This window comes from Syngnathus leptorhynchus, chromosome 1 (assembly GCF_054491065.1).
Source record: "Syngnathus leptorhynchus isolate UIUO chromosome 1, UIUO_Slep, whole genome shotgun sequence".
NCBI classification, from domain to species: domain Eukaryota; kingdom Metazoa; phylum Chordata; class Actinopteri; order Syngnathiformes; family Syngnathidae; genus Syngnathus; species Syngnathus leptorhynchus.
The window spans coordinates 5,642,596-5,667,418 of NC_141195.1; the positions used below are offsets into that span (position 1 = coordinate 5,642,596).

Genomic DNA, 24,823 nt, shown 5'->3' on the forward strand with positions numbered 1-24,823 from the left:
GGTTATCCATCTCTATTTAGTAAAAGTCAGGTGGGACAAGCTCTTAAGTGATGTTGTATTTTGCTGCATATTTAAACTCTCTTTACAGGGTCTATTTGATTAGAAGTCAATACAAAGCATATATGTTTTCTATGAACTTTTTTCATCCTTCATTATACCCAAGCTCAATATTTGTCTCCGTACACTGCCTGAGGGAGACCTTCTGTGGCTTTAAACCGCTGCTTAGTATTAATGGAGGCAGCTTGTAATTGCTTTAATTTATCACGTCAGATGACAAATGATTGCATAATTATTTCTAAAAGATGCATCACGATGGAAAGCAGTTACGAGAGGGCACGGGGAAGAAGAGGTTCTCGTATGATGGCTGTCATCATTTTGGCACTCAAAGTGACCCATGACGGGTTAATCAGTTGCTGGTGATGGCATTTTTTTTTTTCTAGAGAGCTGCTTTACCAAACGCTAACAGGGAACATTCAATTTGGCCAGATGGCACTCTGCATGTTTGTATTTTAATTTGGCTTTCCATTTGTTCATTATGTCACATGTTGTTGTAAAACTGAAAATTTCCCAATGGGAAGTCCCCCCTGGATAAAAAGAGACTACAGTAAATGTATATTACTCTGTACATCCAATGATGTCTTGAATTGAATTAGCCATCTATGCATACCTAGCATGTATGAAAATGCATCATCTATTGAACTCTTTTTTTCCAATTTCAGTTGTCCATACTTTGGCTTGCAGCTACCAAACCGCAGTTTTGTATTCTAGTCAATATCATAGCTGCAAAACAACAACAACAACAACAAAAACAACAAAACTATTCCTAAAATAGTGAAGATAAAGTAAAACACATTATTACAAAAAGTGTGCTTTTATTAGAAACATCTCGTATAAAAATGAACATGCTCTACACATCTGTATTCTTTTCTATCGATAATTCATAAATATCCAGGCACTGTATTTATTTTTGTTTCCCTTTTTTAAAAAATAATTTCCATACATAAAGCAAACATGATGAAACCATTTGTAAACATATATTTACTTGCCACTTACAGTAGTTTCACTCAGCACTTAATTCCACATACAATGTTTTCGAAAAATAAAAGCAATATTGTGACAAAAAAAGTCGTTAAGTGTACTCATTATCACAAACACTTTTCCCACAAACAATACTTTATCCAAATAATGGAAATAAATGCCTATGCAGCAATATCATAGAACCTTTGTTCTAGCTGAGAGCTGCAAGAATTTTTAATAAAACCCAATCCATTGGTGTGTTATAATTCTCTTCAACAGTTACCTTCCGGGACATCAGACCTGAATATCAAGTTGTTCACACGACTTACATTTTTCGACATGCAACATACGTATTCTGCATGGCTGAGGATAAGTATTGTGACAAATTCAAGAGTTGCTTTTTTCACGAGGAATACGAAGGAGAATTAGAGAGACAGAAGACAGAAGTGGAGTTTACACATTTCGATTTTGTACACTGAGTTCTTTCCTAGTGTCTAAACAGAATGCACTCAGACGTTACGCAAAGCATACGACACCATGAGCGGTCCGTGGAAGATGAAAGGTCAGTGCACAAAATGAAGGGAATGGCTCTTATTTATCAAGCTGCAGAACGGCAACCTGCAAATAAAGGTTTTCATCCAAAGGATGCTAGAATACACGATGAGCATTACTTTTGTAAATATCAATAACCGCTTCCCAAATCCCCTGTAGGGAGGGGGATCCCAAATATATTCCATAAAAACAAAAGATTAAATAAGGGCCATTTAATTTGACATTTTTAAAGTAGCTAAACAAATCAACTTCTGTGTTGTTGGGCTCCTTTTTCAGAGGTTGGCTAATGGTCTCTACTGTTAATGACAATCATGACACATCGCATTCCATTGACAACACAGCACAGTACACGTGATGCGTCCACAAGCATGCTCTGGGACTCTGTATATTAGGTTTGCCCCAAAAATGTATGGCGATGTTGACAGAATTATGAAACACTGATAGAAAACACAAATAAATCGGAATGACTGAGCGATTTCTTCTTGACTGTTGCCAGATATGGTTAGTTCACAAACTCTTGTAAGGCAGTGTACAGTTTGACGAGTAGCAACTCCATCAAGATTTAGTTCATCCCCCACCACCTAGGTTTTTATTGTTTGTTTGTTTGTTTGTTTGAGTGAGTCGAATGGCTCAGCCGAGGAGATGCCTGAAATGTGAGCTATTGACTTCTGAAAGAAAACAAAGTGTTGGTTTGAGGTGGCGCATTCATCCTGTGCCAGGAAACATCAAAATCCAACATTATGTGTCTCAGGGAAGGGGGAAATGAACGGTTCCCGACTTTTCATCCCTCGTCTTTTGCTTGCATTCGACTCATGTCTGATAGAAGTGGTGTTTATTATCTAAAAAAATATGACATCCTTTCAATCCCAGCTTTCGTCTGTGCGGCAGCAGATCTTCTAGTATCTCTCCTTGGGCTCACACTCGACTGCCTCTTAGATGGCATGGTTACTGTAGCTTATATATGTCTGCTTGGAGGCCAACACTGCAGGGGAGGGGGGTGCAACAACAAGAATAAACATGGTTAAAAATGCTCACTGATTGATGTGGAAATTGGCATTAAACGGAAATCTTGGGAACACATGTCCTGATTGATGAGTTCTATTCATGACTTAATCAAATTAGGGCAAAAAAACAGTTCCCCCCTTCCAACATTTCAAAAATGTTGCTATGCTACAGTAAAAATAAGTATTTCAAAAGCGGTTGCTTGGATTTAATTATCCTCTTATTATGGATAACTCTTTGTGGCATAGGTTTTTGCATCATAAAAATTATATATATATATATATATATATATATATATATATATATATATATATATATATATATATATATATATATATATATATATATATATATATAATTTTCATGATGCAAAAACCTATTTACACCTCGCAGGTATTTTGCAAAATGTGCAAGAATATAAAGCGAATTACCTGTTGATAAGTATGCATGTAATACCTCTTGGCATTGTAAACGTCGTCATTCATGTTTGACAGTCGAAGCACTCTTTGATATGCTGCTGCCGTTCATGCAATCATATGTGACCTGTGAGTCAAACTTGTAAGACTGATAGAAAATACCTTCCGTGTGTCACAATCAAACAGTCCCCAGTGAGCATGCACGGCGGTGGTAATCACTATACCAATCAGTCCGTGCAGCAGATTGAATGTCAGATGTGATGAATCTAGTCAGAAAATAGCTGAGCACCAGCATCAGGCCAGTGGTACCACAGATAAGGTGATGTAATGCTTCCAGCGTCAGCGGCACACGGTATAGGGTTGTAGTCACTTCATTACAAACCTTTCCTCCAACCAGAGCATTGATAAATGAATATGATTTGAATATTTATAGGCTGTGAGGCCTAGATAAAAAATAGATGGTCCAGGAAGAATTGGAGCCATCTGTCTTTAACACTGTGTTGCTTTTGTTTGGAAGCATCACACACAAATTTTGTCATCCATGTTGTCGGTGTGCACTGATCAAGTAAGCAGTCACGATCTATTTCTTTTTTTTTTTTGCTGGTGTGCACCCAGTGATGGTGAATGTCAGCATTAACGTAAAGATACAAAAAAGTGGTCACAAGGAGAAACATCCAGTGGGTTACCTGAGAGCTTAAGACCCCTCACAAGGCTCCCTTCCCTCAACACAGTCTGACACAGACACACAGAACACTTGTCAGCTTATTCCATTCAAGGCAGCGCGTGAGAGTCAGCATGTACACAGATTTGCAATAGCCGGAGCAACTGCATTCTGAGGTTGCACAAAAAAAAAAAAAAGGCATACGCCGGAGATAGATGTACGTGTGGGCGAATGCTTTTGAGTGTTTCATACAGTTGAGTTTGTCTGTGAATCAAATCAGGACTTGGAGTAATCATGCACGGCTGCTTGATTTAATCCTTCTCCCCACACGTCGACCGCCTTTATCTTGGTGATTGAAAAAAAAAAATCCTTTTGCAACACTACTAGGCTCTTTCATCCCTTTCAAAATCAGACCAGTGTGGGCTCCCCGTCACTCCCCCTGATTGGAAATTGGCGGTTTTACTGGAGTTATGAAGAATGGAACCTTTTTGTGAATCAACCCGGTGGAACAAACAAGTCACTTCCTGCTTTTCTTGTTACGCTCTGACACTGATTTGCTGATTTGTTTGCAGAATTACACACACACACACACACACACACACACACACACACACACACACACACACACACACACACACACACACACACACACACACACACACACACACACACACACACACACACACACACACACACACACACACACACACACAAAACATCTTTAAAAAGATTAGTTCCATCACGCTTGTGGAGTAGCAACACGCGGATGAGTGAGAGCCTTCTTAATTTTGCTGCAGATGAAGAAAAAATCTATTTCATTCTTATTAACATTGCAATATTCAACAATATTCAACAATTCAACATTCAATAGATTGTTGAATCTATTATGGTATTTCCATAATTAAAGTCAATGGAATGCACACATTTTATGAAAAACATTTTTTTTTTTACTCTTTTCCCTGTATTTCATGTAAACAAGTGCGTTCAAACTGTACTGTGTGCATGAGGTGGGTATTTGATAATATTTGAAAGTACAAGATACGAGCCATTCATTATTTGTAGACTTCCTTGTATGTCATCATCAGACATTCAAAGCTGTCACAACCGTTTACTACATGTGGGTGAGCAAGACCAACCTTGTGTTTCCAGACTTTCGCAGAGTTCTGACTTTGCCTCCCCATTGGGCCTCAGACCACCTTTTGGGTTGAACTTGTTGGACATGGTGGCTGCGGTGACCACAGCCTTCAGGCTGCGCTTGCGCTTTGGTACGTTCTGCTCCGGATGAAAGAGAACCACGTAGACCTTGGGCATGTAAAGCATACCCAGAGAGACTGATGCACTGAGGCTAACAGAGATGGTCAAGGTTGTGGTCTGGATGTACATCTGCATTATAGATAAGACAGAATATTAGCAAAGTATTATTTGTTGAGGATATGACCAATCCATTGGCATTAGTGTTGACTGAATGAGTACATTTGCAGCTTATCATAGTGTCACTGGTCTGTCAAAAAATTTGTCAAAGATTGAACCCAAAATACAAACCACAGAAGTCATTGCTCCGTCAATCAATATTTCTCACATTTTTTTTTTAATTATTATTTTTTATATTATACACTAAATAAAAGCATATAACGTACACCAACTACAAGAATGCCTTGATATAGATGTCAGTGCAGGCTGCTCTTTTATTTTTGCCTTGAGGCTTTAGACCACAGCATGAAGGCTTTTGGCCAGTGACAGCTGCAGCTCACAGCTGGAAGTCAGAAACATGGCTACAGGCTACAAAACAGAGCACAGACAAATATCTTCCCGTTGCTTCGAACAAGTATTTTTTTTTCAGGGTTTTTGTTTTTCTTTGATTCTGCTGAGTTTGCGGAGGGTTTGAAAAATGATGTTGTACACTAAGTCATGTACACCAAAGCAAACGTAATGAATGCTTGTGAAATACCAAAGCATCAAGAGGTTGGCATTGTTTTCCTTAGTGTGAATTTTATTTATACCTTCAAAAATATTTGGAATGTGTCGCCTTAAGTGACAAAGCCTGTTGCATTGTGGTGGTAGAAATCCTTCAAAATGTTTGTCCACAGTTTTTTCAGGTGACACTAAATGTATTCATTGTTTGACATGGCATTAGCTCACAAGGTTGTGTCTCAAGCGCAGCTATAGTTGGCATGTAAGCTTGTGCAATACTATTTATTATCCTCATACTAGGGTTATTTGATACCACTTCTTTTCAGGCCGATACCAAAATGAGTCCTGAATGTTTTGAGTAGTCATGATACATCTAGCACTTTTGACATATTTGCATTTAAACCAGTGCCAAAAATATAGCCAATGTTGCCAATGTCTCAAACTGCGGCAGGATAACGGCAACTCCTGCCGAGAAGGACTTAGTCAATATCAGATTTATTCATTTTTTTGATGAATGATTTTTTTGTGTGTCAGAGCTGAAAATACTGTTCAGTGATTATTGCGGTAATGCATCATTTTTATATGATATACAGTTACTTTTTTCTTGTTTTTGTGTAGCTAATGTTGTGGTTCTGTGAATATGATACATCGTAAAATGTAGAGCGGGCTAGTCGATGTCTACCAGGTAAGATGTCAATACAGAGTGGAAGTGATAGGTCATCGTGTTCCATCAACAGTTCTTCATGGTGGAATGGTACTCTTATAATCTCCAGAGAAGATTACACATTGCCCGGGGTAAAGTCACAACACAGTCACAGTGAGCGGAATGGAGACCATTGTCCACTTCCTGCCGCCGTTCAACATCAATTTCCCTGACGTTTCGATATGATTGTATATCTGGTAGAAAGTGAGCATTTTCACACTTTGTTCAAGAATGAATTGGTTTTTTTTTGTTATAAGGTAAAACATGTTTTCTGTATGATGGACTCTGGTTGCACAATATTACAAGGTAGCTCTCCAATCTACACTCACAACCATTTTTTGTGGATCTTTGATGATTATCTGCGTTTTGGCTGGACGTTTTTCCTCACAAGCTTGGTGAATATGGAAGTCTTTTGAAATGCCACTATCAGGAGAACTTTCTCCCTCGATAGAACATCATGTCGAATAACCATATGATTAGGCAACCAGCATTATTCTAGTTTCTTCTATATTCTCTCACACAAACACAGATTCCAAGAATTAAACTCACAAGCGTAATCTCTGCGGAAAGAAATGCTGGATCATCATCGTGATGCGTAGTCAAATTCGACAAACAATAGTCAAGTCAAGTCAAGTCAAGTCAAGTTTATTTGTATAGCCCTAAATCACAAGCAGTCTCAAAGGGCTTCACATAGACAATCAATTGACAATAATTCTCAAAGCATCCCCTGATCTTAGGCTCCCAAAAGGGCAAGGAAAAACTCAAAAAACCCCTACAAGGGGAAAAATGAGAAACCTTGAGAAGGGACCACAGATGGAAGGATCCCCCTTTCAGGATCACCAGGCTGCAATGGATGCAAAGAGGGCACATAAAATACATCATATGGAAACCAAAAAGTGGATGCCCAGGCCAAAGCCAAGAGCTGTCGGAGGTGCCTTCGATTGTCAAGTGGCCATTTTTGTAACAAGGTTGCACACAGGAAATAAAATAACTCAAGTGAAATATTGACTTCTAACACGTGCGAGTCAAATAATATTTATTTACCTTTTCTGCCGATTGTGACGTCCCAAAGAAGATGGGGATAAAGGCAAGCCATACGATGCAAGTGGTGTACATGGTGAAGCCGATGGGTTTGGCCTCGTTAAACGTCTCCGGAACCCCTCTGGTCTTGATGGCGTAAACCGTGCAGGTGACCATTAAGAGCATGCTGTATCCCAACAGACAGATGAGAGAAAGGTCCGATATGTCGCACTTCAAAACGCCGCGGGCCATATCGGGATTGGCCGTGCGTTGGTCTTCGTAGTCGATGATGGCTTGCGAGGGGTCGACGCCAAACCAGATACACACCCCGAGGAGTTGCACTGAAATCAGGCTGAACGTGATGACTAACTGTGAGGCCGGGGAAATGAAGCGAGGGGCACTGACTGACATCTTGCCTTGCTCAAAAATTCTGTAGATACGATTTGTCTTAGTGAGCAGGGCTGCATAGCTGATACTCATACCCAGGCCAAGAAAGATCCTGCGCAGTGAACATATAAACACATCAGGAGCGGAGATCATGAGGAACGTTGTGGCATAGCACAAGAAGATACCAGTCAGAAGCACGTAGCTCAGTTCTCGACCCAACGCCTTGACAATGGGTGTGTCGTTGTAGCGCACAAAGGTAACAACCACAAACACAGTTGCCATGATGCCCAAGACGGCGATCAGGACGGGGATGACGGCCCACGGAGAGCTCCACTCCAGCTTGACAATAGGGATGGGAACACAGGCGGTGTGGTTGTCATTGGGCCGAAGGTCGAAGCGACACATCTTGCATGTGTAAGTGTCTGCCTGGTACTGGTAGCCGTCACAATTCTCACAGTGCCAACAGCAGGGTATTCCTTTCACAATTTTCTTGCGCTGGCCAGCGCGACAGGGTTGACTGCAAATGGACGAGGGCACTTCTTGTGTTTCACCTGGCCACTGCATTTCATCTGTCTGTCGGAGGATGGATAAAATAAAAAAATAAAAAATCATTCCTTTGGTACAACGATCTACGTTCTTATTTCTTTTACTTTTTTTAAATCCTAATACGTTAACGTAAATTATTAACTGACTGCAAAATCAAATATTTGTGTTCTCTCGTGACCTTAAGAAAACAAATAGATAAATTCTACCTTCTAAGAGTGAGAAGTAAAATATTAAGGACTGTTGATGAATTACAGTTGACCAACAGAATATTTTAAGCACGAGAACACAAAATTCAAACAAAATAAATATTCCCCCTCAAAATAAAAATCTAATGGCTTCTGTTGGCCCCTAGTCTCCAAATACTTCTAGATGATGATGACATGCAAAAATGAAGCTTCCAATTTGCTTCATGAAACAGTTGTTTTATTTTTTGACTCCTCTAGGCACTGTAAATTTTAAAAAATGATTTAAGAAATGGCAAGTCAATGTGCTTTCAGCCCAATTTTGAACAGAGTGCCATCTAGAGAAGTCACAAAATACAACTGATTCATGGAGCAAATTGAAACTTAATTTTCAAATCACTTCTTTCGGATGTTCATGTATCAAAATAGTTGTAAAATCCTGAACTTATCTTGTGTTCACAACAACACAGTAAGCCTTACCTCTTCGGATGTGGCAAATGTGAACAATGAATGAACTACATGGAATAGTTACTTGAGGGAAATAGGAGTAGATAGAGTTTAGCCATTTTCAGTTTTACTTGTATATCATGTTCCTATGACTTTTGATTGTGTCTGTGTAAAGAGTAAAAGAAAAACGAAAATCAAGTTTATACAACTACAAATATATAATATAATATAGTTTAGAGGTATTGTTTTTACATCTTCATAGGGTGTTCGTGATTATTCTAAGAGATTTCTGCCAGGCAGTGCTGGGGCAGTCGATCAGAGCGCAAAAGAAACACGGAACCTTGATTTCTGCAATAATTCAATAGAATACCTGTGCTGTGTGCTGAAACAAAAATAGAGTACCTGGGGGGTTGAGTATAAATGATTCAAAACCATAAAAATAAGCAATGCTCATTGTTCCTGTGGTAGTTTGATGTTTGCATATGCGACACTGTTCCTTCAGATGTTTTGCTGGAGAATAAACTGGAGTTTTATTGCACTGACGATGCCAAAAGAAATCAATGTTAAAAGCTTTACTTGCACATTTACCACATTAAAGTGAATGTTGCTTGTCTACGAGTTTATGAACTGTTAACATAACCTGAAACCTTAACATTAGCACAACTACATGCATCCATCTATTTTGGCATAGTTAATTAACGAGTTAGCTTTCCTTTCAAGACCGTAAATAATTAAGAAAGAGATCCCTACATCCAAGTGCAGATGGTCGGTCCAGTGGCCAATGATTTTATACTCTGTAGTGTTATTTTTCATCTGGTATTGGTAGATTTCATAGCGACCAGGAGCATCTCCGTTCACGTTGAAGACCACGGGCGTGCCAGCGATTCCTGCGGAGGACACAAAAACAAAACAAAATGTGTTATTGTAACAGTGCATTGTTTTATTGTGTCCAATCTAAGTGATTTGCAAAATCGGAAATCTCTTGTTTTTGTAATACCCTGAGATTAAATGACTCCACAGAGATGTTAATGAAAGGACCAAATGGATGTTGACAGCTAGGCTGTTGTGGTTCTTTGACAAGGGTCCACACAGCTGTCTGTTCACGTTCCCATATCACACGCCTTCTTTCCGTTTACTGCCTCATCGCTTGTTATCTTCAAGGTTGTCCTCAGATGCAGACAAACGACAGCACTGATTTTAATTACCGTTTGAGGTCTCTATTGAGGTCTCATCCGTCCTCCCTCTGTTCCTTTCTGTCACAAAGCAAACCTTTTGAACCTTCCTTGAACATCAGTGAATTGTGAAACAGAGCACAAAAGATTAAAGTTCAATAATCAGCTTCCACGTCTGCGAAAAGTCCTATTAGCAGAATCTTCGTCTGATTTCACTGACAACCGCAAAAGCTTGAAAAGAGATTCTCGCTTAACTTGGAGGCTCACATTGGTTTGAATGTGAGCGACTTCCATGTCATGTCGCAACACATTTTCAATATTGTTCTACTGTTTAAGTATGATATTCCATTAAAAAGACATTAAAATTTTTAGATGTGCTTTCATTTTATTTCATTTTAATTCATTCTTTGAGCGGTTGAATATTGGATACAGTTTCATGTTGTTTGCCTTCAAACATCAACCACAGTGGCTATCATGTGATTGCAGGGTAAAATTTTCATATAAGATCTCTGTGCCGCGCTGGTTTGCACATCCGCCTCACAGTTAGGAAGGTGCGGGTTCTATTCCATCTCCAGCCCTCCCTGTGTGGAGTTTGCATGTTCTCCCGGTGCCTGCGTGGGTTTTCTCCGGGCACTTCGGTTTCCTCCCAAAGACATGCTTGGTTGGCTGATTGAGCACTCCTCGGTGTGAGTGAGAGTGTTGATAGTTGTTCGTCTCTGTGTGGCCTGCGATTGGCTGGCAGCCCGATGATGGCTGGGATAGGCTCTAGCACGCCCGCGACCCCCGTGGGGACTAAGCGGTTCAGAAAATGGATGGATGGATGTTTCACTTGGCTTTTACCACTCGGGAGGAGGACCAACTTATGCAAAATATCCATTATCAGGGGCTCACAAGTATTTTGACTTGGCACTTGGGAGAATGGTTATGGAGTGTCTGCTTCACTGTCAGCTCATGTCAGTTTGCATTTTCTCCTTCTTGCATGGGTTTTCATGAGACAGTTTATTTCCTCTCACATTTAAAAGATGTCCAGTTTATGGAATGCTCTACATCTGGGGTGTCAAACCTATTTTCACTGAGGGACACATACGTATGCACAATACAATATAAACATAACTAAATGTGACCAAATGTAATTAATTACTTCTTAATGTTAAATAATGCTGAATGTATTATTTATTTAAGTTAAAAATATTACACAGGCATTTGCATATATCGTTGTTGTTTGGCGGAAAGCCTTTTGTCCAAATAGGGTCAATTTCATATTTTTTCATAACCTGACGCAAATGATTTTTCCTAACTTTGTTAGTTATTTTAGTGCTATATTAACCAATTTAAATTATGAACAAAAATATCTTGAGAACAAATGCAATGCCCTCTTGGGATCAGAATCAGCACCTCCAAACCTGAATTTTGTTTTGATTGCATAGAATGAGAAGAAATTATGTCAATCTTTCTTAGATAAATATTTCTACCACTGAGATGACTTCCAAAAAAAAACGTTTAAATCTGAAAATGCTTAATTTAAAGTCATGATGTATGTAACTCTATTCCTCTCTGTTGATGATTAGCCAAAGAGTATGGTGACTAATGTTGCAGGAAAAAGTGTTCATTTATATTTGTACAGTGATAATGTAGCTGTTTATGATGGTGTCTGAAGTGGACCTGATTTATTTGATTTGTCACAAAATACAGCACAACATGCTCGCCACATGAACACTGTAATTTAATAACAACAATATTCTTCTGCTAAATATTTCCTTCTCGTGAAGACTGTGAAGCATTAGGGGCAACATCAAATGCTGATTCTCTTAACATTTTTTTTAAAGCATGTAAGGCTGGTTTAATAACTGTGCAGAGATGTCAACGAACACTTCCTTCTGATTCAGATTCTTCTGATTTGTGCACCCATGTAAGTATGGCCTCTTTAAATCTCTTTCATTTCCTCCAGTAAAGTCTGAGCTGTCCATGCTACAGTGATCCCGAGTGTTCCATCCACAAAGTTAAATCAGACCAGGCAGCAATAACGGCTTTAAGTATAAATGTGACAGCAAATATTGAATCTTGCGCATGGAGCCGTACTTTACTGTCTTATTAGGGAATTATAATGCTCCTCCATAAAAGACAATATTTTGCTATAAAGGGCTCTAAGTACGTCTGTAATTATTGAGTGCATAGTTAAGATTATGTAGGATACATGTCAAGTGTGTCCATCAATGCATATCAACGCAATCTTGGTTCGTAGCTTGGTTTCTCATTTCCTTTAGTCAGCAGATATGGAAAATTCCAATAATTTTCCAGGATCATGTTGATGATTCCATTTTGTTTACCTACACAGCTTTTAAATTCATTTGTGCTCCTGAAAGAAAGTCAGGTTACTGTATAGTATTATTATAAAATAACATGCATTTGAATTACAAGTCCATGGTATGACTAATTTTAGCTTAATCCCAATGTTTAGGGAACGTATCTACAGTATTTTGTAAATTTGTATAATGTTTACACCAAAGCATACTGGACTATATATTATAACTCAATGGGTGGTTCTTTTTTTGTTTTCTGAATAATGAATGACCTGCTTAGATCCCAATAAGGTCACTTGGGCCCGGGTCAACAATGTTTTTGAAAAGGAGGCCTAATGAGTTACTAGACAAGTGTTTTGAAAATCTATGTATAAGAAAGGTTGACTGCATTGTTAAAGGCTAATATCGTTTTTTAATCCCAACTCCCAAAAACTTTATCTGAAATCCTAACCCACTCTCTAAGAGCCAACTGTGCACAATCTGGTGGGTGTTTGTAGACCTTGGAAATTATTTTGTCACTTCATTCTATACTGTAATTCCCATCAAGACTAATCCTCGGGGCTGTCAACCGCTGGTTCTCATGTGGAGGCTGGCAACTAACATGAATCCCACAACTAATTCCCAAATCATTTTCTATGGGAAAAAAGTCCAAAACTAAATAAAGTTGACCTCACGTGTGTCCTTTGGTTCTTTCCTATCTGCACCACGATAAAACCATTGCCGTTCTTTAAGTTTAACAGGAGCATAAATATACAGTAAGTACAAATTACCGGTGCTTGTGTTGTTTGATGTGCTGCCTACTGCTCTTCTTCTCCTTGTGTATAATTACAACCCAATAGAGAATGTATTTTAAAAAAAACAATGTTCACTTGTGACAAGACAAAGAAAAACACTCTCCTGCTTTTAATTGTCAAGCTAATGGCCTGCCTCTCGGAAGATTTTCTATTCAGCAGCCCGATAGTTGGAGACCAACATATAATCATGAAAGTATACACCTTGGATGTTGGTAGGACAACATACTTCATCTTGGTTCTTTTGTACTTTGGTATATCATGAATACATACCTGAGAAATTGACATTTCGAATGTATTTGAGCAGCAATGTGCCATTGATGGCATCCATCTTGGAGCAGAGGCCAACTTTCCCCGGGCAGAGATCTTTATGCATGTTGTGCAAAGCGTGAGCCATGGCGTAAACTGCATCAATCACAAACTGGACCTTTCCCTCTTGTTCATAGGATGAATCTTTACCAATCCTCTCGTGATCTGGTGATAAAAGTACAAAGGGAGATCATACATGGGAATGAAGAAAACAAAAGTGTACAAAAACAACATCAAGAAAATGTAGTAATCATTTTCATTAAGAGGCCATTACGGCAAGCTAGGAATTGAAGGCTTATTGATAAGACTTGGTGCCCTTCATTTAATGAGCGAAGAAGCTTATGTCTCAATCACAATGCATCTTACCACCGTCTCCAGATATCGACCCCATAATATTCTTCATGGAACATTTCTCCTGTCTAACGTCTTGTTTTTGCAATCCGTTTATCTCAACCAAGCTCAAATCCATTAATCAACAAGAGACAAGATGATTGAGTGGTGATCCAGGAGTGGAGGACAGAGCATCATTCTTCAGTATTATCATAGATACAGTATGATGTTTGTATATTAATCTTAACCAAGCTTGTCTTACTCTTACGTCTTTTGAAAATGTGTCATTTTGCAAAGTTCAGTTATCAAGCTTATCCTTTGCTGGAACACAGAAGGAGATGAATCAGATAACACAGAAGACTACACGAGAGTAAGTGGCGTCTGGATTCTTTTCATAAGCCTTAATTGTAAATTGTCTGTGACAGTCTTTGTACTCAATACAAAGACCCAAATTCAAATTTGGGAAAGAACATGCTGAGACAGGAGTGCATGTGGCCAGATGGAATACAACATCTTAAGAGGAGGAAGATTGGTTATTTTATGTCACTCATGGAGTAGAGTGAGGCGAAAGGTTCCCAAGGATTTCTGTCTTGATGCAGTAAAATTACAGAATAGCCGATCAATATCCTCCAATGATGGAGCTACATTGTCAGCCTTCGATGTGTCGACCTTGTGGGTCATTGCAAGTGGGTGATAACAATAATGTGAGCCAGCACTACACTCCCGTAGCATTTTTTCTAACAAAATCAACACGAAAAAAATAACAATAACATTTTTCTTGTGTGTTTATTTTGGGCATAGCAAAATATTGTGACCATTTTACACATTAGAGTATTTTAATGCACTCACACTTTCTTCAGATCCAAAGCATTCAGTATTGTCACTCGTAAGACACAAATTCCCAAAGACACCAAGGTCAGATGTTGTGAACTACAAAATTGAAAAAAAATATGATAACCACAGCGATGACTTGCTCTTGGGTGTTGAACTAATACTTGTTGGATGTTGGTACAGGATATGCTAAGATGGGGAAATTTGAGAGAATCAAACAGCATGTCAAACACTGTTTCAAGTATTTGCATTCATTTTCTTGATGCATTCTGTGAACGTGAGAATTGGGCTGGGGTTTTGATGACTCGCCTTTATGACTCACGCCTGCAAGGATGCAAAGCTCGCTTCATTCAAACTGAAACCTTACTGGCCAGTCAGACTACATTACATGAAGCAGGCATACTCATCTCTTAAATCTAATCCAATGATCATGAAGCAGGGCAAATAATTATATATGGACTTTTTGTGTTTTGTAGAAATGGTTTGAACCAATGTCGTGCCCTTTATGGACCGGAACGACTGACAAAACCATGATAGCGTGGAACATTTGTCTGGCTTGTGACACATTCAAGGTTATATCAGCAATTCATGACCCTCCGTCTGTGTAAAACTGAATCACATTTTATGCTTCAATAGTGTGAAACAGTGTGAACTGTGTGTCTGTGGGGAAAGAATTATTGAATCCTCTTCTTGCCTGCAAAACGTTCAATGTGCATTTAATCCTTGTAACCTGAAGGTTTATTTTATTTTCACTGTTAAAATCTTTTATTAGCTAATATTGCTTGTTCATTTTTATTTTTTGGAGTGAGGCTCATGATCTGATGCCTTTGGGTGATCATGCTGTCCTGTATATGTCTGACCTTTTAGCATTCTGAGCAGTCATGTATCCCCCAGGTTTTAATGTCTTGCTAAATCCACTTTTTGCTCCAAACTCCAAAGAGCATGCAACCTAAAAGGTCACATAAAAGGGTAGTTCTACTAGTTCATACCCCCCCCCCCCCAAAAAAAAAAAACATAATATAAATATAGATATATATTTAACGTGATTTTTGGCAGATTTCTCCTCAAGTGCATGTCTTTAGAGCTATAATCTGAAGCAGAACAAACTAGAGGCATTCATAATGCAGAACAATTTAACTTGGTTTTAAAATGCATTATAACTGAGCCAGAATTCAATTTACATTCAACTGACATGATATATTTAGTTTTTACGCAACTTCGCTGTATTCCAAATATCAATTATGAACTAATTCTCGGGGACAAAACAAAAGAGCAACAGGTACATATAGTCATTTGTGGCCTTCGGAGAATTGGAATTTATATAATTCAGGTTGTGTGTTTTCACTTTTTTTCAAAGTCAGAGAACCCTTCAAGTTTTTTTTTTGTTTTTTTTCGAGAATGAATGGGAGAAAATGAAAGCGCAACAACGGCACAACAGAAGGCGACGGTGTACATGTTGGCAGTGTTTGAGACACAGGGGGCATGGACGTTGAAATATTTAATGATTTTGTCCGAACCCCGAGGCTATCATTCCACCTTGCTGACTTTTGGAAAAGCAGCTTTCCAGCCAGACCGATCATTTCCATGCTTTACCGATGCTCGAGATTTTTAAGGTATCAGGTTAAATAATTTCACAGCAGACACACCATTTTTTTAAGCATGATATCCTCGATATCAGAATGATTTTATACAGAATGAAATGTATTTATATATATAAAAAAAGAAATCATGCTGTCTTTCAATGCATACGTGAAGCTCTTTGTTTCCATGTTCATTACTAACTTAACCAAACATGAAAAGTGCACAAGCTCAGACTTGGGAAGAGAATAATGGCCTAAATAATTGCATGGTCATCTAATTATTTTGGCTCATAAAGAATATTACATTCTCCAGTCCAGTGGTTCTTACCCTGGGCTTTATATAAAGCGCTGAATCATTTTCAGGGGTTCAGCAGAGTTTGAGAGTTCGAGTGAGTGTGTTTGTTCTTCTTCCCATTGTAATTTTTGTACATCCTCTAATGATATTGTCACTTATTCGTGGGCCTTGTACTTTGTTCCATCATTACAAATAACTGCTATTTACTATCTGCTGCTTTTATCAAGCCGATGAGGATGATGTTAACATTATTATAAAATAAGAGGGTCCTGGGTTCTCCAATGTTCCTTTACATGCTTGCTTTGATGGTAGTCTCAGATGCAATTTATGAATATGAATGTATATTGGTCTTGTACGACTAATGTTCTTGTAAAACGTACCGCACATTACAGAATATACACTGACAAGTCGGCCGGAACATTCTGATAACTTGCATAACATTTTTAAATGGATGCCTGCGTCTGCTTTTGTGGTTAAGGTAATAATGTTGATGCGGTGGACTTGTTTATTTCCAAATTTACTGTAGAGCTCTTTCATATTGGTTAATGAATACCTTTCTCATAGTGTCAGTTGAAACCGAACATTATTATCATTGTAATGGTAGAACATTATTCCGTGCAATTCGTCATAATGTTGTGGCTGTTTGGTGTATAATAATAATTATGTATTAAATGCCATAATGATTAAAAAATACTGCAATTGGCATCCCGTCTGCTGCCCAGAGACTGCTGAGAGAGGCTCCAGCCAAGCCCGTCACCCTCATGAGGATAAAGCAGTTAAAAAAATGGATAGATTCTAAAATATTCTTCTATCACAAGCACTCTGACACAACATTATGCAGAAAAAAATCATAGGACATGTTTTTTGAATTGACTTTATCTTCCGTATAGCGCTATGTGCGTATGTTAGCAGCCCATGTCTCCCGAGCACAATGAGGATTAGTTACAAAGGTTGAACAGGAAATGGGCCGGTGCAAGTGTATTAGTAGATGAAAACCTCTCTCCTCTTTGTGTTTTGCGACTCTTTACCATGCTGGTAATACATCTGTTAGGCATGTGATTAAACCATTACTGGCCGTAGCTGCAAATCAGCCTGCGAGCATTGCAGTGTCGCATACTGAATCAGTGGGAGACAGTCTGGGGGATCCCTCTGACTTTAATGTTCTAAAGGCTTGTTGTCAGCATACTTTATTGGATTTACTTTCAATTATGTTTTCAGCGCATGGGGTTTGCCGTCTTGCACAAGATAGGCAGCACACACAAAATCATTCATTTCAACAAAATTAGAGGCTCACCTTTGCTTCTCTACATCCATCACATTTTGGATGGATACGAGTGTGAAGTGTGCTTCTGAAATCCCAGAGGCTTTATAAATTTACCTCAAATTACATGGTGATTGATTGAGAGTATTCCTATGCCTGAGTGCAGCTGGTTTTATTGCGTGTGTACTCACTTGTGCACTTTTTGATGCCAGATCCTTTCTTCACGGCATGTCGACTAAGTTTGCACTGGAAGTTGTTCTCCCAAAACTCGGCGAACCAGATGTTTCGCCTGTTGTTTTCCAGTGTTCGACTGATGAAGTAGCGGTCAAACCCTAAAAGAGAAGTTTCAGAATTATACTTACAAACCTAAATCAACTTTTAGTCATTTTCCACAAAGTCAATCTGTGTCATTATCAAAGTTAGTGTACAAATACAATTGTAATGGTGTGAAGACCAGTGCTGTTAACTGGAACTTATCTCACTGGCGGAGACATTGCAGTGACTGATCAATCAATTATGACTGATCAGGTCTGGGCCCTGAATGGAGCAATCATGAATGTTCACATAGTTGTCCTGAAGCCACTCTTTTGATATACTGGCTCGGAGCTTAAGGATTTTCGTCCTGCTGAAAGATGATCGGTCGCTCTTGCCTGAATCAAAAGTGCTCTGGAGCAGGTATTCATCCGAGATGAGCTGTATATTGGTTGACTTTCCTACAATTCGGACTAATCTCCCTGTTGCTGTCACAAAAAAATATTCCCGCAGTATGATGCTGCCAATACAATGCATCGTTGCGATGTTACTTGTTGGGCGGTGTCAGTTTTTCTGAACAAATTGCCTGGGATTCATATAAAAAATGTCAACCTTCATCTTTTGTCTTTAAAATCAATCCTTTTAGGCAATCAAGGGTGTCTTATGTCTATCTTGAACTAAGGAGTGCATTCTAGCTGGTCCCACTACAGACCTGATTGGTGGATTGCTGCAAAGATGGTTGTCATTCTGAAGGATTTTTCCTCTTTACTCTGAGGAAGGCTTGAGCTCCGACAGAGTGAAGATTGGGTTCTTTGCTGCTCCTAAGAGTAATGCCCTAACCTTAACCCCCGCCCCCCCCATTGCTCAGTTTAGACAGGTGGAGTGGAGTCGAGGTGAGTCTTAACAAATGATGGAGGCCACTGTGCTAGTTGGGACCCTCCAAAAAAAAAAAAAAAACAGGAATAATCCTTTACCCTTTCCCACATGTCCGCTTTAGGACAATCCTGTCTACCGACGATTGCTTGGTTTGTGCTTTGACATGCACTTTCAATCTCTATACAGGTGCCTATCTTTTCAAATCATGTCCAGTCCCCCAATTATCATGTAGAAACATCTCAAGATTGATCTTTGAAAACAGGAGGTACCTGAGCTCTGTTTTGAGCTGTGAATACATCCCTATATGTAAAGAAACTATGTCAGTTATATAACATGTTTTATATTTTTTCTCAAGGTATTGTCAATACTCAAATTGTGTGCAGGTGGAATGTTGTACAACATAATGTTTTTCAAGTATAGTTCCAATTTCACAGCACCTTTGATGGATTGTCGTTTCGGCAGGATGGTCACAGCACCTTCAGCCATCTCTTCCTGGTTCAGTATTGGGGAGATTTTGGACCCCCAGCTGTCTGAACCTACCCAGATAAAATGGCCTGTTTGATTGGCCTTCTTTGCCGCTTGGAGCAGCCGCCTAGAAGACATGAAAGGCTCTGTAACCCCAAAGAGTCAGCAAAGGCACTATACAGGTAATTCCATGTCTAGAATACTCTATTGACTCTAGGTGTATTTGCATATAAAGGCAATAGAAATGAGTGGCCTCCAAAGGCGGAAAATATCCTTAGAGTACATTCAGTTTTTTCCACAATCACCCCCGTGCCACATTTGTCCAGGCTTGCTGCCAATGGAAGTAAATATAAGGCCCCTGTGCAGGCGCAGTTGAAAGCTGGAGTGTAGCGACATCAACATTTTAAAATGCCATCTGGCCTGTGCGGCTTTACTGACCCTCAATGCTCCTACAACACAAGCAACTTATTGTATTGTAGATGCATCCTTTATAGTCGGAACTAGCTGTCAGAAGAAATATTATCAGTCTGAAAAGTTCCATGCAAGGCCATTATATCCTTGGAGGGGGGGCTACCATTTTTATGACCAAAAGGTTGTGTACTTGATGAGGAATAACAGGGGGGGAAAAGTCAAATTTCCACAAGTGTGTTATGTGCTTATTAGACCAAATTGTGAGGAATAGATTTTCTCACCACATGACAATGGTGGCAGATGAGTGAGCTACGGAATGTTTAAGTGAGAAGTAAAAGTATTTATTTTGTTTTGATTTATTTCATATTTTTGCAATATCAACCCTATTTATAGCAATTAAATGCAACAAGTACCCAATTAATTAGTCCGACTGAAATTTTAACAATACAACTATAGAGATCCTATTTTATTGTTTTCAACAATATGCATCTACATTCTGAAATAATAAATTTGACAAACAAGCTGAAGAAACTAGCAAAACCAATGTTGTGCAACAAGCCCACTCAACTGAAGACATAAGTCTTCTTTTCCAAAACCCACGGTAATTCATCTACTTTGTGCAATGTGCCTTGCGCTTCATTAATAGGACACTCTATTCAGAGCTAACTGCACAGGGTTCAAGGATGCAGCAGAAGTGTGCAGATCAGATCCCACTGGCTTTGGGTAATTACTATATATCCACACAAGAAGCCGTTATCTGGATGGGATTAAGTCAATGAGCAGCGGGACTTCTGGCCCTGTCATCACCAAGGGACCGCCCTAATTCACTGGCCCCGAGAAATACACTAGCCTACTAAGTGCTTGCCAGGGGACAACTTCCCTTACAAAGCTACAACAGTACTGTGTGTGATGATTATGCCTACAACTAATTATTCTTAATGGAGACAATCAGTCTTAAAACCAGATAATGAATTGGAACAGATATATTTTAGTCGGCACAAGGGGGACTTTAGTATTTCAATAAATGGAAACCTGTTTGTTTGAATGACAAAGGCATTAGTTTTATGATGCACTCTTCAATAAAATTGTAGAAACATTTAGTGAAAAGTTACTCATATAATGCTTCAAATGTTGGAGTAGCTAAGATCATACGCAACAAGACACAATCTACACACGACTACACGACATGATCTAATTTAACTTACCTGATGTCATCCTCGTTGGCAAATATAATGACCACCCGGGCGTTTGGGTTCTCACTTAGCCTGCGAATTATCTTGTCAAACTCCCCAGCTTTTGGTTCACGCGGGATTTTCACAGACTGGGAAATGCAGAGGTCACCTAAAAAGGGAAACAATTATAAAACATTTTGTCGTTAAAATGCCAATGATAACTTCAGTTTCATAGTCCAACGTTTAGTGAGATTCTGTGTTTATTGCGAGGGTTAGCGGTGGACTTATTTTATTCAAGTGGACTCATTGTTTTTGTCTTTGACATTCTGGAATTTGCTCTTTCAATGCATTAGAAAAAATCCATAGTATTGTCTAGTTAATTTAATGATTTATTCTTGGGATACACTTCAATGATTGCCCTCTGAGTGGTAGAGAAAGTATATGTCCTCTTTGAGATGATCCGCTATTGACCAACAGTCAAAAGGTGACATTGGATAGGTCACCAACGAGGCTTTTAAATTCCCCATGCATGACTTTAATTTTATGTAGCATCTTGCCAAAATGCCAAAGGGACTTGTGCATGATAATGAATGCTATTCCGTTGACCCATATCAAAACCAATAAACAATCAATGCAGGAATAAGACCATAGTGAGTTCACAGCATTTACACAACTCTGACATCAGGAATGTGTGGAAAAGTCTGACCTCAAATTTGAGAAATGAGGCGAGGAAAATAGTGGCTACCGTGAAACTAAATGAAATATACATGAAAAGTCACGCCTGATTCTTAACCGTTGGCCTGCACTAACATACAATGTGTAGTCTGTCGTTGACTTTATGATGTTTTCCTAAATTTCTTCTGCCATTAGAGGTAGAAAATCTGCATTAAAATGCCTTTTCTTGTTGTGTACTAGTGGCCATAACACAACAGTTCTGTTATGTTTTGATACACGGTGCCAACAGTGAGTCAGATTTGTTTTCAGTGAAGGTTGCACTTTGTCACGAGGCGGCTTGGACGTTTAGTTAGGATGTCCCCGCTGAGGTGGAGCCACATTCATCCCACCAGGAGAAGCCCCCGGGGACATCCCTGTACTATTTCCCGGTTGGCCTGGGAATCTCTCGGAATTCTCCCGGAAGAGCTTGATGAGGTGGCTGGGGCCAGAATCGAAGAACTGGACCAAAGCTGCTAACCCTGTGACCCTACCCGGGATTAGCGGAAGAAAATAGATGGAACAAGTGAGTCTTTTATGTCTCCGTACATGTGCTATATTATATTCAAGTGTATGCACAACAGAAGAAACATAATAGACCTTTGCAATTATTTGTCCATATGTACCATTTCCACTCTCTCCATGGCCATGGATAGGCAAAGCCTTGGTGAAACTGAAGTGGAGGTTATCAGTCCCCCTTTCTCTATCATTACACTTACACTACTCTTAGAGGCTCATGGAAAATTTAGCAGTGGTTCTCCGCTCTCTGAGACTCTATCAATCATTGAATTCTATGCCTTTGCTTCACCGGTACTTCAGTCCCCCATTCCCACAACATCTGCTATGTGGAAGCAGAGCACTCATCCCTTCCTTTTCGTCTCTCCTCACATCAATAGCAGCCTCCAGCCACCTCAGAAGAGAATAGAGGGAGGAAACAAGGGGATAAGACTGCTGCCGCTGGGAGTTGGGCCACAATGCACTTGACTGGTTCGTTAGTTATTTTGTGAACAAAGCAGTTTGATTCTCTGCTAACACAATCTTTTGTCAATGTGCATCTTCATATTGGTCATTGAAAGAAGTCTTCCCTGGACTGGAAGGACGTTGCTGAACCTGTGATAAATTAACTGACCTACATCTGTCTCTTCACTTTTTGATTACTGTTTACAGAAAAGCCCCTGTGCAAATGTGGTACGTACATCCGACAGTCTTTATAGTCAAAATAGTTTGACAATCCAATCCAACAATTTCAAGAAGCTCTAAAGCATAGGTGTAAAATTCAAGGCTCGGGGGCCAGATACGGCCCGCTACATCCTTTTATGTGGCCCCTGAAGACAGATTTTGTGTCATTACTAAAATTACAAATTGATTTCACTTTTTATAAATAGAGATATTGCTGGCAATTGTTATTACCATCCATCTTTTTAAACTATTTATTTGTGATTTCAAAACTAGTTAAAGGGACATTTCATCCAAAGCAGTTTTACACCCAGGAAGCATGTTTTCTGATAACAGCTAATCAATTAGATTACACTTACAAATATCCGATTTTTAACATTTTGTGTTTGTTTGTCTCTTGACAAAAAGCTTTGGAGGCTCACAATTTTAGAATGATTGCAAATTTACAAGCTGTGGCCGTTGTAAAACCAAATTCAACAACCCCAGGTGGCTTTCAACTACATGACGCCATAAGAACGAAACTGGTCCTTCAAGTCCTGGTAGGTTGCAAGCCAAATAATAAATGCTGCACGACTCCTGTCACTTTGTGTGACATGAGAGGCGAGGTGTGACAGCACCTGCAGAATCAAAGCTCAAAGTGACCTTCACACTGGTGGTGACAGCTTGTGCCAGTGATGCACCTTTTCTCTGACAGTTGAATAATGGACGGTGGAAATTATCCAAAGGGTCCAATTTAAGGCTCTTTGAGTCAAAACAGCAGGAATACAATTAAAAACAAGTAAAAACCAATAAACACAATTAAGTGTAAAATCACCAGTTAATATTAAAGTAATCATTTGAATGCTACATTGGCCTGTAAATCAGGACAAGTGATTGTACATTACATTAGCACATTTATTTTGGCTTCTTTAATATTGGATCATGTCCTCTGCAGTAAGTTATGGTTGATATGAAATTAAATAAAAAACCTGTGGTTGTTATCAAATTAAAGTGGGGGAAAAACTAGTTGTATTAGGCCCCTGCATAAATTAGATAGATGACTTGATCTAGGCTGTGACCTTTCTCAAATAATTTTTCCACATGAAATACATTTTTGCCACCTCCGGACATTCTACAAATTATTCTACACAAATAGATCACAGTCTTTTTTTCTTGAGTCAATTAGCTGCCAGAAGACGTTTTATCACTAAATTTGATTCACCACAATTGATTCTACCATACAGCGTTTTGCTCAAATTGTCAGTGGCTCAAAGTAAAACGCTTTCTTTTAGCAGCATTTGCCTGTTTTTTGTGAAGATGCTCATAAATAACTTTGCTGAACAATCGGCTGTCGACAGATATCTTTTGTTCGGTAGTTTATGTGGATTCTCGCTTGCAAAGATTCAACTAATAAATAAGCGGGTGGCAATGTAGTCTTTCTTGCCACGTTAATGAGCACATTGTGACAGACTTGTACTCTGGGGTTAGCCCCGCCCACCTCTGATAAAGCGAGAGGACGCTTGCTCGCTGCTGATGCAATAAGAGCATGAACATTCATCCTTGTGAGAAAATCAGTTTTGGTTAACTGTCTGCATGTAACGCAAACTGTAAATAACGGTATTGTCATGTCTGATCAGAGTAATAAAAATATAAGCACTGGAAATTGGCAATTCCAGTCCAACGATTTAAAAGACATGTTCATTTATTGCATGACCTGCTGAAGCCATGCCAGACTAATCATGTCATGAAACACACAATAAAACGGACAAATTGAAGGATCCCACACTATACTGCAGCAGCCACTCTTAAAAACTTAATGAAGAGTGTATTTCTTTCCCAACACTCATTGCTCCTAACAGCTGAGCGCCATCTAAAACCAGTTCTAAAAATAGCCGCCGGAGAGGAGATGGCAAGGCTCTTCTCTCATGTCTTCCATCGTTTGCTCGATTACATCAACAAATATTACTTTTTGGTTGACACCTGTGGGTGAGTAGCTGCCTTGATCGTTTCTCATGTTTGCATATTGGCTCACTGCAATTGAACAGAAGCTCACTAAGGGTTCCAATGA

The 24,823-nt window shown here is 39.2% G+C and overlaps 1 protein-coding gene across 5 annotated transcripts in view; it reads right to left on the minus strand.

Moving 5' to 3' along the window:
• Positions 1–872: 872 nt before the first annotated feature.
• Positions 873–24,823, minus strand: part of LOC147061554 (metabotropic glutamate receptor 4-like) — a 92,835-nt gene continuing 68,884 nt past the window's right edge. The window contains exons 4-13 of one of the 5 annotated variants that reach the window (XR_015066695.1): positions 20,923–21,058; positions 19,279–19,433; positions 17,905–18,045; positions 13,381–13,581; positions 9,595–9,731; positions 7,307–8,242; positions 4,785–5,031; positions 3,674–3,719; positions 3,003–3,088; positions 873–2,551 (exon numbers count right to left, since the gene is read on the minus strand). Coding sequence is in view for 2 of the 5 variants with exons in the window: in XM_085916429.1 (XP_085772555.1) it covers positions 2,502–2,551; positions 4,785–5,031; positions 7,307–8,242; positions 9,595–9,731; positions 13,381–13,581; positions 17,905–18,045; positions 19,279–19,433; positions 20,923–21,058 (2,003 nt within the window). In the remaining 3 variants the exon portion in view is untranslated. Of the gene's footprint in view, positions 2,552–3,002; positions 3,115–3,673; positions 3,720–4,784; positions 5,032–7,306; positions 8,243–9,594; positions 9,732–13,380; positions 13,582–17,904; positions 18,046–19,278; positions 19,434–20,922; positions 21,059–24,823 lie in introns of all 5 variants that reach the window. The other 4 variants (XR_015066694.1, XR_015066689.1, XM_085916442.1 and 1 more) reach the window with 4 other exon arrangements.